This window comes from Sebastes umbrosus, chromosome 10, assembly GCF_015220745.1.
Source record: "Sebastes umbrosus isolate fSebUmb1 chromosome 10, fSebUmb1.pri, whole genome shotgun sequence".
NCBI lineage: Eukaryota > Metazoa > Chordata > Actinopteri > Perciformes > Sebastidae > Sebastes > Sebastes umbrosus.
In genome coordinates this window covers 27,250,650-27,266,393 of record NC_051278.1, presented here as the reverse complement: position 1 = coordinate 27,266,393, position 15,744 = coordinate 27,250,650, and the positions used below count along the sequence as shown (strand labels likewise).

The window sequence follows — 15,744 nt, the reverse complement described above, 5'->3', positions numbered from 1 at the left end:
GAAGCGATCAATAGACATGTTCTACCAATTAGCACGTTCTTTGGATTAGAGAATGTAAAATGCCGGGATCGATACAGCAAGACGCAGCCATAGCAGCTTAACTGTTGCGTAGTTTCGACCTTCATCGCTGTGGAAAATGAATTTTGATGTACTACAAGATAAGAACGCCACAGGCCTGAAATCTGATATAAATCCTTCTCTGCTGTCACAATCTGTCTACCTGAGATGATCTGATAAAGCTCAAATGTCAGATCAGCATTTCATTCCCCAGAAGCGTTAAGTTTGTCATGTGCAACCAGTACATAAATGCTGAGATATGAGTCAATAAAGCCCTTCACTTCAGTTTTGTCATAAAACCCATGAACCCATCAGCAGAGATGTGAACAACACTCTCCACAGTTTGGCACCTATCAATTGACTGGCTTCCCTTCAGTGCTCACATCCAACAGCATCTCTTACAGTATATTTAGCAGCAGAAGAAATTTGGAAAAATCAATAGGAGCCGGAGGGGAAAGAGAGAGGAAGCGAGGTAATTTGTGTTTTGTTTTTAGAGCTGAGTGACTCTGATTGTCTTATGATAGGTCATATCGGAGACAAAAGATACAAGAGCGTGAGTTTATGTGGAAATACTTTTTTTATTATGATGGACTTCATTAGTCTGAGATGAGGTCAAGAGAGAGTCAAGAGAACAACCTCAGGCACTGTGTATTTAAGGGACTGTATGGAAATTGTTTGGGTGGGGAGAGGGACTAAACCTTATGTTTTACATTTTGAAAAAGCCTCCTCATTCTTTGCTCATTTTTTTCTTTGGACCCTTCCCTTGAATTAAAAAACCTGCAACACCCCTCCCCCTAATATTTCAAAATAATATAACTTTATACTGGTACTGTTATGATGCTGAACTTATAGATTTACTTCACTGTAGTTCCACTTTCTGTTAAGATGCAGAAGAAAGTGAATTGCTAATCTACTGCTATTCAATCATTCATTACTAGTCTTCTCAATCAATTAAAATATTTAATCGTGATTAATCATATGATTGTCCATGGCTAATCACGATTAATTGCAAATGAATCACACTTTTTTGACCTCTTCAAAATGTACCTTAAAGGGACATTTGTCAAGTATTTAATACTCTTATCAACATGGGAGGGGACAAATATGCTGCTTTATGCAAATGTATGTATATATTTATTGTTGAAAATCAATTAACAACTCAAAACAATGACAAATATTGTCCAGAAACCCTCACAGGTACTGCATTTAGCATAAAAAATATGCTCAAATCATAACATGGCAAACTGCAGCCCAACAGGCAACAACAGCTGTCAGTGTGCTGACTTGACTGTGACTTGCCCATTTCACAAGGATGGATGAAAAAAATTATAAATCTGTAATAGCCAGAGTAAAAACATATACACTCCACCTTTCTTTTTCCACAAAAAAATAATTTTTGTACAGTCCCTAAGAGCTACAGCAAGTACTGAAGCAGTATTTTCACAACACACTATAATCTGTAATTTTCTTTCCATTTGATTTCTTTTTATTTTATTTTCCTTTCTTCTTTCAGTTCAAATATTTGTTTTCCCAAAGAGACCCGGCCAAGAAAACAACAGGATAAAATTGTTATGACAATAAATACATCATAAACAGGCCAAGAAATCTGTCACACATTACACAGATGAGCTCAAACAATTTTCACTTAAGATGCACATAAAGGCATTTGAGTTTTCAAAGAGCATCCAAATAAATTAGGTATAAAAAGTAGACCAAATGTGCTATTTGTAGTGTCAGAGCCACATCTAGCTACACACTCTCTGAAGACTGAAATGCACTCTCTGTCTGGAAGGCATTCCTAGATAATAATGTCCTGTGGCACTGTAGATGGAAAAAAAGGTTCAAGTGATAACTGGGTCTGCTCATTAGTTGTACCTGCAGACAGAATTTTTCAGAAAGCTATTTGCTTTCAATTGTCAGTGCAACAGGTCTGTTTACCGTCTAACCCTGAGCTGAGTTTTTGAATTTAATTGAATTTTCAGTTTCAGAAAATTGTCATTTCTAGTGAAATGAAAGGCCTATTGAGTTAGCCTCAGTGTAAATACGTGCTTCTTGTTTGTGTAAATTTGACGAAGAATAGATGGGAAAGTAGGGGAGAATAGCAAAGGGGTAGAGGACACGTCTGCAGGTCCAATTTTCTGTCGTGACAGCCAGAATGAGGTGAAAAATCCTCCAGGAGGGGAGAGATGCTGGAGGGTAATAAAGAATAGATGTCTCTTCCCTCCGTGCTTTGCAGATCGCCACACAGAGGGACCTGACCTTAGTCGCTCGGGCCTTTCAGTTTGTCCTTCCTTTGTTCCTTCATGTTCTGTTTCTGTCTGTCTTATCTTACTTCTCATTACTCTCCCCTGCCACCATGTCTCAGCAACAGCCTGCCTCGCTTCTCCTTTCCTTCCACCTCTCTGTGTCTCCCCTCCAACGACAACCCTTCAATAAAGAAGTGGGCAGAGAAATCATTTTTAACCAACAAGTCCAGCTCAGATTTCTCTCTCTCTCTCTGTCTCTGTTGCGAGTGTGCGGTTCAATATTTCTCTGTTTACATTTATGTCTGCAATCGGAGCTCAGCTTCAATACAGCGGAGGGATACATTACCGCCATAGAGTGAGGAGGAATGGGTCTGCTGTGGCGTCGTGTTTGTTTGCTTACACACCAAATACGAGAAGAGTGACGTCATAAGAGGTTAGGTTTCCTGTCACCTTGTCTGACTCGTGTGTGACTATGCACTGACCCGCGTGGTCCTCTGTGATGCTGTTTATGTGACAGACGTCTCCGTAATGAGGCATGCTGCTGTAGAGCCCAGTTGAAAATGTAGGAACGGGAAAGTCAACAAAGAGAAACAGCAGCAGAAGTGGATGCAGACGCAGCACATTTGAGAGAGACAGAGCCCTGCTGTCTTGCCTCTCACAACCGTTTCCACTGTGGGAGAATAAGACAAAGAGGGAACATCACACCTTTTTCCATTTCTGTTATTTTCGTAGCATGAGGCGAAGCGATACCCTCTCTGGGAGTCGTGCTGGGAGGGGTAGAGCCTCGGATGGATGGATGGTGGCTAACAGTGGCAGCCTGCACTGATTCTTGTCAATGCTTTGAGTATCCTAAACTCACCTTGTGACTAACGGAAGGTATCAGGATGTTTGACAAAGGAAATTAACAAATCACTCAGTGCCTCCTTGGATGTGAAGGTGAACGACTCTTCTAGTATTAATAGTTATTATTTGTGTAAAAAAGAAACAGCTGACAACTGGTATAAACCGGGTATGAGCTGGAAGGTTCACTGACGGCAGCTGACTAGCTATTGGTGAGAACTGTAAAGAGGAAATGTCTGCGCAAGGATAAAAATGAACAAATAAGAAAGTATACTGATATTTCTTAAAAATATTGTAACAGATTAGCTTTGTCATCTTCTTGCACTTTGCATTCTTTTAAAATTAACAATTCTACTTTCAGTTAGGGACCGTACAAAAATAAATTGCTACGGGAGGTTAGTTTGTCCCTTTTTGCATTTCATATAAGATTTATTACATAAAGAAAGATTGAGTGTTATCTAGCAAGAAGTGCATCAGCTGGACCTCAACCATTCACTTTCTTCTACATCGGTCTTTCCCAAAGACCGGAGATTTTAGGGTCGCCAAATAAATTTGCAGAATTTCCTCCATAGTCTTTTATTTAAGATTTATATCTGCAGTAGAACTCTGAGCCACGTGAGGGAGCCTGAATGTTTGTATTGTTCTGATAATTGTAGCCTACTTATAACATTGAATCTAATATGAAAGGCAAGCGTACATTCTGTTTGTTCTACTGATGAGAGGAAAAAAACGAGCCTGTTAACTACGCCGTAATATATTTATTTAATTCATCAAACGTATCTCTTCGACATGGCTGCTTTACCTATTCGAGATAATAGCAGGTGATTTGGAAATGGCGGTAAAAATGGTCAGAAACGTACATTAATGCACAAATTTGATTTATAGACTATTGTGAATTGGGTCGTGATGGTTTGTCATTTTTAAAAAGTGGGTCCCCAGAAAAAAAGTTTGGGAAACACTGTTCTACATCTTAACAGAAAGCAGAACTACAGCGAAGTGAATGTATCATAAAAATAAAATAATATTGTGGTGCAAATTCAGCATTTTATCAGTTATCTACTGGTATATTATTTTGTTATATTGAGGGGAAGGGTGTTGCATTTTTTTAAAGGCAATGGAGGATCCAAAACAAATATAAATAAGACTGAATTTTCATTCAGTCCTTTATTTAAGCAGAATTTCAATTAAGGACTAATGTCATTTGTGAAAGGGCAAGACTACCTTGAATTTTGCTATTACTGCAAAGTATTTTTTTTTCTTTATCAGCTTTAAACCCCTCGTAAGGCCACTGCTGTGTGCAAAATCATTCTCTTATTGACTATTCACCACTCACTATTTAGGATTTTCTAATGTGTCAGATGCCAAAATAGTTCAACATCACTCAGGTCTTTATCCTCATCCAGCTGTCTTTCTTGTGTCTTTATAATGCAACCACCGTCACATGGTGGTTAGCTCTTTGTTAGTGACCAACAATGCTACACTACTTTTAGTATTGCATTGTGGGATACTTTGTGTGCACTATTTGGTATAATAAGTCTCACTAGACATATAGATAAAACTACAGATAGGCAAACATGATGTATGAACAGTGAAAACTTTTAGACACAGCTCAAAAGTTTTCTTTTAACAAAAAGATGATTCCACAGAATCAATACATTCAAGAGGGATTGTTTCATACTCAATCACTGTAGTAAAAGTCATGATGGTGATTTAATGCAACTAACTGTTACACAAATTCAAATGAAATTTTGTACTTTGCGTTCAATATACACTAATGTACCTTTTACCTAAGTAATATTCAAGTCAAGTAACACTACTACTACTACTTGAGAAGGACATTATTGAAGTTTTTCATCACCTGTTTATTAAGTTTTTAAGTCACATTTTATTACTTTCAAGACAGACTTTTCTCTCAGCCAGGCACAAAAACATCGGCACCAGCAGCTAATGTACGTATCTGAAATTTTTTTTGCATTTAGCTCCTATTTCTGTTCACATCTTTGATGTTTGTGTTTGCTGTACCGAAGCCAAAAACCCTTTGCCCATCGAGCTCTGATAGCAACACATTTAAAAAGTTAATGAGACATTGCATCGACCGGCAGGCATACGGGCTGCAAAACAGATGCAGCGATCTCCACACAGTGAAAACACACATTTGAGACGGGACATGAATTCAGATGAACATAAATATATTTTCTTTAGTTAAATCTGGCTTTTAACACTCTCATCCAGTTACCAAGGCAACCACATTAGGCAAATCAATGAAGGTAATGTCACAGGAGAGGGAGGGCATACCTCAGCTCTCTCACCCCTCCCAAACAATCTGTCTCACTATGTGTGTGTGTGTGTGTGTGTGTGTGTGTGTGTGTCTGGCCCATTCTCTCTCTCTCTCTCTCTCTCTCTCTCGGTTTCTCCCTCTCTCTCTCATTTTCTATGCCATCTCCCACTCATCCTCTCCCCCTCTCTTTATCTGCCGCCTCTCCCTCACTCACTCCCTCTTTTTCCCTCACAACACTCGCTTCCTGACAACCACTGCCAAAGGACTAGCCGGCGCAGCACATCCCAAGTTTCCATTACTCAACGGGGTCCTGGAAGAAGAAAGAAAGAGGAGAGGAAAAGAAACTACTACTGTACCTAACTTTAGCCCAGGTGTTGTGACAGTCTGGAGCTGTGTGTTGCAGCCTGTAGCTCCAGCAGTATGGCCTCCAACAGGGAATAAGAGGGGTTGCCTGGGGCTGGGTTTTGGGTGACAGAAGAGAAACGCCCATCGAGACAAGCCGCTTTATTTCTTCTTTCCATTATAGTTCACAGAATTTTTTTTAAGTCTCAAGTTAGAATACTAGATTGGATCGAAGTGGATAAAAGTGAGGAAGAAGTCGACTCAGCTGAGCTGAAGTTGGACAAACTGTTCAGGTTGGGTGCAGTTGGACAGGTGTTGTGTCGCTGGACTCGTCCCGGCCCAACCCGACCTGGCTCGGTGGCGCAGTGCTGGGCGATGACAGACAGTGGTCTCCCAAGATGTTGACCATGGATGGCTTGGAAGTGATGGCCATGCTGGTGGTCATGGGTCTCTTCATCAAAGTCTTGGAGCAGTTTGGGATGTTCGAGCCCGTCGGAGGGGAAGGTAATAGATTTTCTCTGAGATTTGTTGGTTTAATAACGGAACAATAATGGTACATTAAAAGAGTACGGAGTTCACAGATTTACAGTCAAAGTAATGTGGGTGTTACAAGTGTGTTCATGAGCTGATGACTTTCACCTGCAGTGCCCATTCCAGCTGGTCCTGAGTGGGCTGCAGTCGTGTCTGAGGGTTTGGGTTACCGGTGCAACTGTGTGCCATGCAACACACTCTCTCCCTCTCTCTCACACACACACGTACACACATACACAGAGTAACTTTAGCTGTGTGTGTGAGGCCTCCCTCAGCCCCTGGGGTGTGTGCTTTTACCCTTTAATCGATAACACTATGGACAGAGTGGGTCTGAGTGCTGCGTAGAGGAACTTGTCTCACTGAGGGAATGTCAGCCTCCCTCTCAGTAACTCTCATTAGCCTATAGCCTTTAGTATGGAGCTGTATCAAGAGAGACAATGTGGCTCATTTTCTTTGCTGCAGATCATAAGTCAACAATGTGTTGTGGTTGGATTGGTCTAATGTGGTGTGACAAACATCATTCAGTTCAAAAGAGTTTCACTAAATGATTTTCTTCACATTATGTAAAAGAGACAGAAGCCCTCATTGATTTGCGGTAAATTGCGGTCGACCATATACTCAATTAGAAGGTCAATTCACAGATTCTTAATTCTAGTTTAACTAAATGAAACATTTACTGAATGATACTTGTACAACACTTCAAATGGCGCCTGCCTGTTAATGAACGGTTGACCGAAAAGGTCCTTGTCCTGCTCTGGCTCGCCCCCAGCAGCTGTCACCACGCACCAAGGCCTTGTTTGGCCTGTCTTATCTGGATGACCCGTGCTTTGTTTGTCCACCCCCTAAGTCCAATCTACTTTACCTTGTTCGCACTCGCTTATCTCTTCTCTCTCGGTGACAACAGGGAAGATGGGATTCTTATTTCCATTGTGTTTTTGTTTCTCTCTGCTCATTGCCCAGAGTGCCCTGTACACTTTGGGCCTCTGGTAACAGCGGCAGTCTGGCAGCGTTTTTCTTCTGCTCTTCTACACTCATTTCTATACTCATTTTGAGTCACCATGTAAAGGGCAGCCACGCAGTTTAGTCAGTGCATAGATTAAGAATTTGCTCCGGGTAGACTCTTGTGGATGCTACGCTATAAGAGACACTCTCCATCCCTGATGCACCTGCTGGACTGCACCCAGTAGTCAAGGTGTGCCAACTGCTCTGCCATCAACTCAAAAGAGTTCCCCTTGGAAAACTATGTACTATATACTCAAACACACAAACTCACACAAACAAACACACACACTGGAGGACTACAGTGTTTATACACACTCTGAGCATCAGCCGTCACTATATTTTGACCATACTTTATGGAAAATGGCAGACGTAATAAGTGTGTGTGTGTGTGTGTGTGTGTGTACCAACTCCCCTGTGAGTACTTAAGCTAATGAATTTTCTCTTTAATGGAGGAACTTAGTCTGAGTAATACAGCCGTTCTGCCATCTGCAGAATCACCAGAGGGCCTGTAACCAACGCACACTCCATATAAGGGCATGTGATCTACACTTGATATACACATGCCTCCTTGCGTATGTGTACTATGTTCATGTGTAAAGCAACTAGGGCTGTCCCGAATACCATTTTTTGGGCTTTGAAGCTTCGGTGAGAAATATCCGAAGGTATTAGAAGGTTCGGGACAGCGCCGCTGACGCACCACTTCACACACATGCACGTCTACACATAACAAACGGTGATATCCGTCTGAGAATATCTAATAATAATTAATGTTGAATATGAATAATGAATATAGGCTTGCCGCGGTCGTCGGTGTTACCGGTGTTACACGGTGGTCGGGCACACAACATTACTTACCCATCGCCCCCACCGTCGTTTTGCTTTTTTTTACAGAAATAAAAAACATTTAGTTAATTTCCCTATATCAGTGCCGTGTTATCATTACATTGTCGGACGACGGACGCTTCAAACTGAAAGTGAAAGTGTCTGCTCCGTACGGAGTCTCAGCTCAGAGTAGAGGAGTCAGACCAAACAGGATGAGAGAGAGTTGACAGACAAGACGATGGCGGAGGATTTGGTGTCGAAGCGTAAAGCAAAAACGCCATTTGGCAATATTTCAGATTTAAACCCAATGCTATAAGGGAATCATAACGTTAATGAGGTAATCCCCTTGTGGAGGACGGAGTGGGCGCACCGGCTGTGCCCGCTCCGGCTGTGGAAACCTGCGGCCCCGCAGCAAAAGCTCTACCGGAGAGGTCACACGTTAAAGATTAAAGTAAGCACGCTACACATATTGACTGTCATTTTATTTATTTTTATGTCTGGTGTAATCGGTAACACTGGTCACAAGTTTATTAACAGGTAGGGAAATGTCCTCACCGTCACATCCCTAAATGAATAATGTTGATGGATTATTCCTTATTACATGGGTTATTTGGGGATTATTATTACATACTAATATATATATAAAAAAAACAAAAAACAAAGCATTTGAATACTGATTTGGAGGTCGATTACCATGGCAACGGTCAAAGCTTTGAAGCATTCGGGTCAGCCCTAATAGCAACTTATATCCCATACAATATACTGGCGATACCGAGATGTGATATGTCAATTTTGACCATGTGCCCCTGTGTGAAACTGACACACCTTCATTCATACTCATTTGTCATCTGTCGCCTTTCATATTAATCCTTCGCCAAGTCAGCCCCCCGTAGATTCTTCCATTCTGCTTGACCTTTCGACTTTAATCGTGGAGTCTTGTGTTGGCTGCTGGTGTGGCGGTGTGTCTTTCATTTACTTCTCTCTCAGGATATCGATCTGCTGACGTGAGCTGACTTGACAACAGTTAGTAGTTGGTTACTGGGGGTTAGCCTTTCTCCCTTTACTTTGGTATGACAAAAATAACACACAAGTGGAAATAGTTTGCATTGGAAGTTGAAAACTCTGTTTTGTGAAGCCGACCTTCCACCAATGGAAGGTCAGTTTTTAGTACGAGAGAAAAAAAAAGATGAAATATTAATTGTGGTTGAAATGCCCTCTCTTCTCCCTCTTGCCAGACTCCTACTGAGTCATTTTCTGGTGAAACGGAGCGAGACCAGTAAAATAAAGAGACTGTGAGACTCCCATTACTTTAATGAGCTGTGTTGCTGACCTTACGCTGATTAAACACACACATAGCATGCACATACTTGTGTGTTCTCTAGAGAAAGTGACAGAGGAAAAGAGCTGGATGTATGTGAAGATGATGCATACAGTAGATCTGAGGTGCACTCTGGTCTGGAAGTTTACATTGCTCTGATAGATTTAAAGCTAATGGCTGGAGTGTGTACCTCTTTAGAAGTTTATGAGGTGGAAATTAAAGAGTTGTATAATGGGATGTTTTGGCAGCATGCCTAAAGAGTTTCTAACAACACGGTGGTGTCCTGCACATTTCCTCTTGTTCTAAAAACATTCACTGGATAGAATTGGTTGACTTTAACGTACTCAAGACGCAAAATAAATCTCCACCTGAGCATTTTTATTTTCTCCCACCTTTTCCTGTCACTGAGATTTACTTCTTGCTGTCTCTTGGTGGATATATGTGACTAATTAGGAACTACCTGGAAACTTAACTTTATGTGTTGTAGTGAGCTTTAGTACTCCTGGTCACTCCCTAGCATGAAGGTGTGGCATCTTGCCATTTGCACCACGGCCACTTTCAGCCTTCGATTTTAGAATAAATTGCTGGCAGTCCTGGATGTCGGGGACATGATCCAGTGCTGCTTCATCACTTCTGAAAGGCCTTTGATACTTTAATGTCTCTCCTTGCCTTCATATCAACTCATATAATAAGGGAAGTGAGCCACGTGCCAAACAAGCCTGCAGAATCTGATCTTTACTTTTCATAGTTTTACTTTGCTTCTCCTGTTTGATTAATGAAATGAATTAGATTTGTTTTTTGGGAGAAATCCAGGGATCTGGACTCCAGGATATTGCAAGAGGGCATTGATTTAGTTATACATAATATTAAAGATACAGATTCTGTAATTATGCTATTTTACCTTTTTATGTGTCAGTTTGAAAATTTCTTTTCAACTCCTCTTCTTGTAGCTTCTTTATTGTATAGATTAAATATTATTATTGTATATTAGACATAAAAATATAAAACTATTTTACCTGGGCTCACCTCTTCTGTGCAACCGTTTGATGATAAAGATATTGCAGTCATTACTCCACCTGTAAGCTGTGCAGAGCATAGACTAATCCAGAAATTATTCATGCTGGCGGCATGGCTCTATGGATGGCACTGTCAGTCTGTCGGGCGTCCATCACTTTGGTCCAGACTCGACCACTAATGGATCGATTGCCATCAATTTTGCTAAATATATTCAAGGTCCTTATAGAGGGTGAATTCTAATGACTTTTTGATTCTCCGACTTTCCTCTCGAGGCACCAGCAGGTAACATTTACACTTATTCAGTGAAATATCTCAAAATCTACAGAACGGATCGGCACAAAAAAAGGATGAAATCCTACTGACGTTGGTGATCCCCTGACTTTTCCTGAAGCGCCATCATGAGGTTGACATTTTAGTTTACTACTGTCCGGAATGCTGTGAAATTTGGTACACATAATCATGTTCCCCTCAGGATGAATTGTAATAACTTTGGTCATAAACCGAAGTAATGGACAAATTGAAATTGTCACCTGTTGATGACAGGAGAAAGGTCCAATACCTGCAAAACTGATGACATTCCCATCAGCCTCAGCTGTACTTTGTGTTTAGTGCTAATTAGCAAATGTTAATGAACATGGTAAACATTCAACCTGCTAAATATCAGCATGTTAGCATTATCATTGTGAGTGTGTTAGCAGTCTGATGTTAGAAGTTTGTGCAGTTTGTGAATGCTATGCTGTTTAGCGTTACCGGTATGTAATATAAACTCAGAGCATCTCTGAGAGCAGCACAATATGATGATGGATTAGCACCAGACAATGAGAAATATCTTGAATACAAAATATATAGTCTCGTTCGTAGCTATATTTACGAAAAAGCATTGCACTGGAAATTGATATACAGTATATCCCACAAAATACATTTGTACTGTAGTAATCCACGTAATCGTGAACCATGAAGTATAGAGCAACAAATGCCGTATAAGGAGGAGGTTGGGGTGGACGGGTGGGTCAAAAAACACTGGACTTTCGCCCAGGAGACCGCTGTTTGTACCCCGTGGGAAACCAGAATTCAGCGTTGATTTATTTGTCACATAATTTCCGTACTTAAGTTACGCCACTTCCGGAGTTATTTTAAGCCAAACCACGATCTTTTCCTGAACCTAACGAAGTCGTTTTGTAGCCTAAACCTCGAAAAGTCAATCTATTCCTTAATCTAACATTTATTTTGAAAAGACTTGAGCGGAAATTGACACGCGCATCACGTTTTGCTCGACATTCGTATGTATGTCTATGATGAACACTATAGTTTTAGCTCCATCATGGAACAACATCCTCCATCCGTTTGCTGTATATAAAAAGGCTCAGTAAATAATTTTTCTCGCTTAAGAGGTTATTTGGCTATGATCAGCACAGTGTGTGTGTGCGTGCGTGCGTGCGTGCGTGCGTGCGTGCGTGCGTGCGTGCGTGCGTGCGTGCGTGTGTGTGATGGAATGAGACAGTATGAGAGAGAGGGATAAGTGAGGGTAAATTGCTTAGCGGTCAGCAGAGGACCCATTTGTGTCCAGGCACACACACACAGAGGCACGTCCATCTACCCTCATTGTAATTGCCCTTCAATAGATGCTAGAAGCTAATGGAGAATGCAGTGTGTGTGTATGTGCAGCCCATTTACAGTCTGTAGGGGTCTGAGGACAATATAGCTGTCAAGTCTGATGATATTCTGGAGTGCCTTGGTACCTGAGTGGTAACAGCGTATGCCGTGTAACCACAGTTTCCCAGGTTCGATCCCGGCCTTGGGACATTCATTACATGTCATACTGTACCCCTCTCTCTCTTTCTCTCTCTCTCTCTCTCTCTCTCTCTCCCCCCCCAAAATAAAGGCAGGCACATCGCTTCTATCAGTGGTTTGGACAACAAGTATCCTAGTGGTGGCTAACTTTACAAACACTCACTGTGGTGAGTGTGGAGGAGACTGTCCTTGTTGTCCTTGTCTGAGGCTCTTTCTGTCTCTGCCCCCCTCTGATGGATAGCCAGCTAGAAGATGAGAGCCTGGGACACAGGAGGATCAGACGGGATATTTAATACACAACTCTCTCTATCCTCCATCCGCCTTCTCTCTCTCTTCTCTCTCTATTTGTCTCTCTCCCCCCTCTGCTGTCGCTGTCTGTCTTATTCTTTCCTCTGACTCTTCTTCCCCCCATTTGATTATAGCAGTCGTGTGTGTGTGTGTGTGTGTGTGTGTGTGTGTGTGAATGAGACACTGTATTTGTATGGCAGGTGCTCTGTGGATAAAAGAACAGCAGTCGTTGACGTTTCGCTGCTCTTCTTCTGACACATGTCTGCAGGAAGATGATAACATTGAGCATAAACTAATGAATTCACACACACACACACACACACACACACACACACACTCACACACACACACACATACACACATGCAGACCCGTCCTTGAAAATATCCCTTGCTAACTTATTTGAGTTTGGAAGATTTGCGTCACCACAGCTTAGCCTCGTGTCTGAAGACCTTTTCCCGTATGCAGCTTAATGCGTAAATGTTCCAGTAGTTTGTAATGTCGCACTTGACTTTCTGTGTAAAATGCTCCAGCAATTTGCAGACACAAGTATTATGAAATATATTCTGCCATAGCTTTAGTGGGATCAAAGTAGCAATATTACTAAGCAAAGCACACAATGGGTTAAAATATTCTTAGGTATGATGGTTTAAAATCCATTTAGAAAGTAATAAAAATTCAGTCCCGTGAGACAAGCAGTAGGCGAGCCTTTGGAAATGTATAAAATGGTTTCTTGCATTGAAAAGGCTTTTCCAATCACACAGTATGTATGCAGCAGCTTCTTTACAGTCAATCGATATTTTCTTTTTTTTAATCGGCTGTTTATTAAGCTATTAGGGATTATCAATAATGAATATAGATATTTCACTGTGCATTTTACACAGAAACCAGGCACTGGCACAACAGTTGATAATGGAACACAATGGGACATGAAGAATAACTGAACAAACTAACAAAAGGAAAACTTGAACGTTAAAGCTTCAGTAGGCAGTATATTTTTTTGGCATCATTGGGCAAAAATTCCATAATAACCTTTCAGCATATTGTAATTCAAGTGTTCTGAGAGAAAACTAGACTTCTGAACCTCCTCATAGCTCTGTTTTCATACTTTAGAAAATCTATTTTTAATCGCAGGTGATTTCATTGAGAGAGCGTTCCTATTGGCTGTGCTCCGGTCATGTGACCAGAACTTGGCGTTCCTTCACCAGATTTCACAATGGCGGCGGCATCACAAACTTTCTCATTTTACAGCTAAACCGTGCACTACAAGATGATTCTGAAAACATTTGAGGTGAGAAATAGGCATTAACGTAACATAATATTGATTCATATTTGATCAGCACTGCCTAGTTTGACCGTTTGGTCGGAGTTCGCGAGTGATTGACTGCCAGCTCTCATAGACGGCAGCTGGACAGCAGACCTCAGATCAGCTCTTACTGCTTGTTTTCCTCCGGTATGTGAACTCTTGCAGATGCCGTTAGGAGCACCGGAGGACACAGAGGCACATGATTTTTGTCAGGTTACCTGTTTCATGTACTACTGTCACTATGTAGCGACCGTTTTATAGAAATAACTTTTTTTTAATCATATTTGCTTCAATCTCGCCTACTTCAGCTTTAACACACTTTAGGAATTATATGGTATGGACATAATATAAGACAGTAATGCTTTTTAGAGAAAATCTTATCTGAGTCAAAGTATGAGCTTGTCATATTTAAGAACCATTATTACTTCAAGAAAAATGTACAAAATGTCTTTGCATATAGGTTTATATACCAGCCTCAAGGAAAGTTCCCCGTAAGAGACTATCTATTGGCACTTTTAATAGAACTTTGACAAAAATAAATACATTTTCTTCCATATGTTACAGTTGTTGGTCTTCACCACCATGTCTGCTTTTTTCCCCTTTTGCTTTAAATGCAATGTTTGTTTTGCAGTTATGAGGTTGGGGGATGAGTGTATCCTTGTTTATTAATTACTTAGGGAGATCATGGTTGCTATGCTGTTCCTACATTCAGCTCTGCTGTTCACACAAAGGCACTTGACCTATTGATACAAAAATAAGGATGCTCTAACGTTCTTAAGCGCCAGTGGTCAAAAGGTAACATGTGTGCACCATACACTGTATATAACAAGTGGACGTAGTCACCGTGACGTCAGCCATTGGTTTGTGAACTGCTGTTTGGAAGTCTTGAGTTTGCCAGCGTTTTTTTGCAACCAGAAGTGGCACGAGAGGGTGGAGCTAAGTACAACCGAACGCTGAATAAGAAAGTTTTAGGTGACCAAAAAGGTTAGAATTAACTTACACAAACTGAAAACACACTGTGAAAGTGTTAAAGTTGTAAGACGAAAACACAGACAAGACCGGAAGACGCCGTGGTAGCGACCTGTCAATCACAAGGTAGCCACGCCCTAACGCATCCCCTACTTTATGGCCTATTTGACTCTAAATGGGATCATAATTTACTAAATGAACATCATGCTGTATTGAAGAAGACTTGAAACTAGTGATTGAGAGCATAAACTCATGTTTACAATGTTTACTGAGGTTATAAATCAAGTGAGAAGTAGGATCATTTTCTCATAGACTTCTATACAATCAGACTTCTTTTTGCAACCAGAGGAGTCGCCCCCTGCTGGCTATTAGAAAGAATACAAGTTTAAGGCTCTTCAGCATTGGCTACACTTTTCAGACCGTGGTGTGCACAGTGTGATTTGTGAAGACCAATACATACGTAACAAGTAGGCACAAGCAAACCATTGTGTTTTTGTTATGTGTGACATTAATTGAATAATAACTAAACTTCCCAGTTCCCAGTCACCTCACTCAAAGACATAAATGAAAATGTGAGAAAAGTACAGTCTGCTTCGTGGGCTTGCTAACGCTCTCTCTCACACACATATAGAATTAACCAGGGCACATAATCCTTTCAGCAGGATTCACCAGGATAAAACATTTATGTTGGGCAGACAGTGGCCATTATTCACCCTGTTTTACAACAACATGGGAAGGCCGCAGGCTGCTGTCAGTCTGCAATTGATTTAACTGCCAATTTGATCTTCATTCATGGCTGGATCCCAGTAAACGTTTAGATAACTATTCTGTCGGCTGCTACCAGCTGAGTTTTACTCTTAGTTCACTGTGTTTTTGTTCCAACACAGCTTTTACTTGTTTTGGCTGTAAATGGGGTTAGTTTGCCCGGTCGCTGTGACG

At 41.1% G+C, this 15,744-nt stretch overlaps 1 protein-coding gene across 15 annotated transcripts in view; it reads left to right on the top strand.

The window, feature by feature from the left end:
• The window catches only part of LOC119495703 (Kv channel-interacting protein 2), a 197,128-nt gene that overhangs the window by 160,999 nt on the left and 20,385 nt on the right, over window positions 1-15,744 (top strand). For 9 of the 15 annotated variants that reach the window (XM_037782436.1, XM_037782438.1, XM_037782439.1 and 6 more), the window contains one exon: window positions 12,336-12,411. The exons of 5 other annotated variants lie outside the window; for them this stretch is intronic. In XM_037782436.1, the coding sequence (XP_037638364.1) occupies window positions 12,336-12,411 (76 nt within the window). Of the gene's footprint in view, window positions 1-5,655; window positions 6,268-12,335; window positions 12,412-15,744 lie in introns of those variants that run through there. One more of the 15 variants, XM_037782445.1, reaches the window with a different exon arrangement.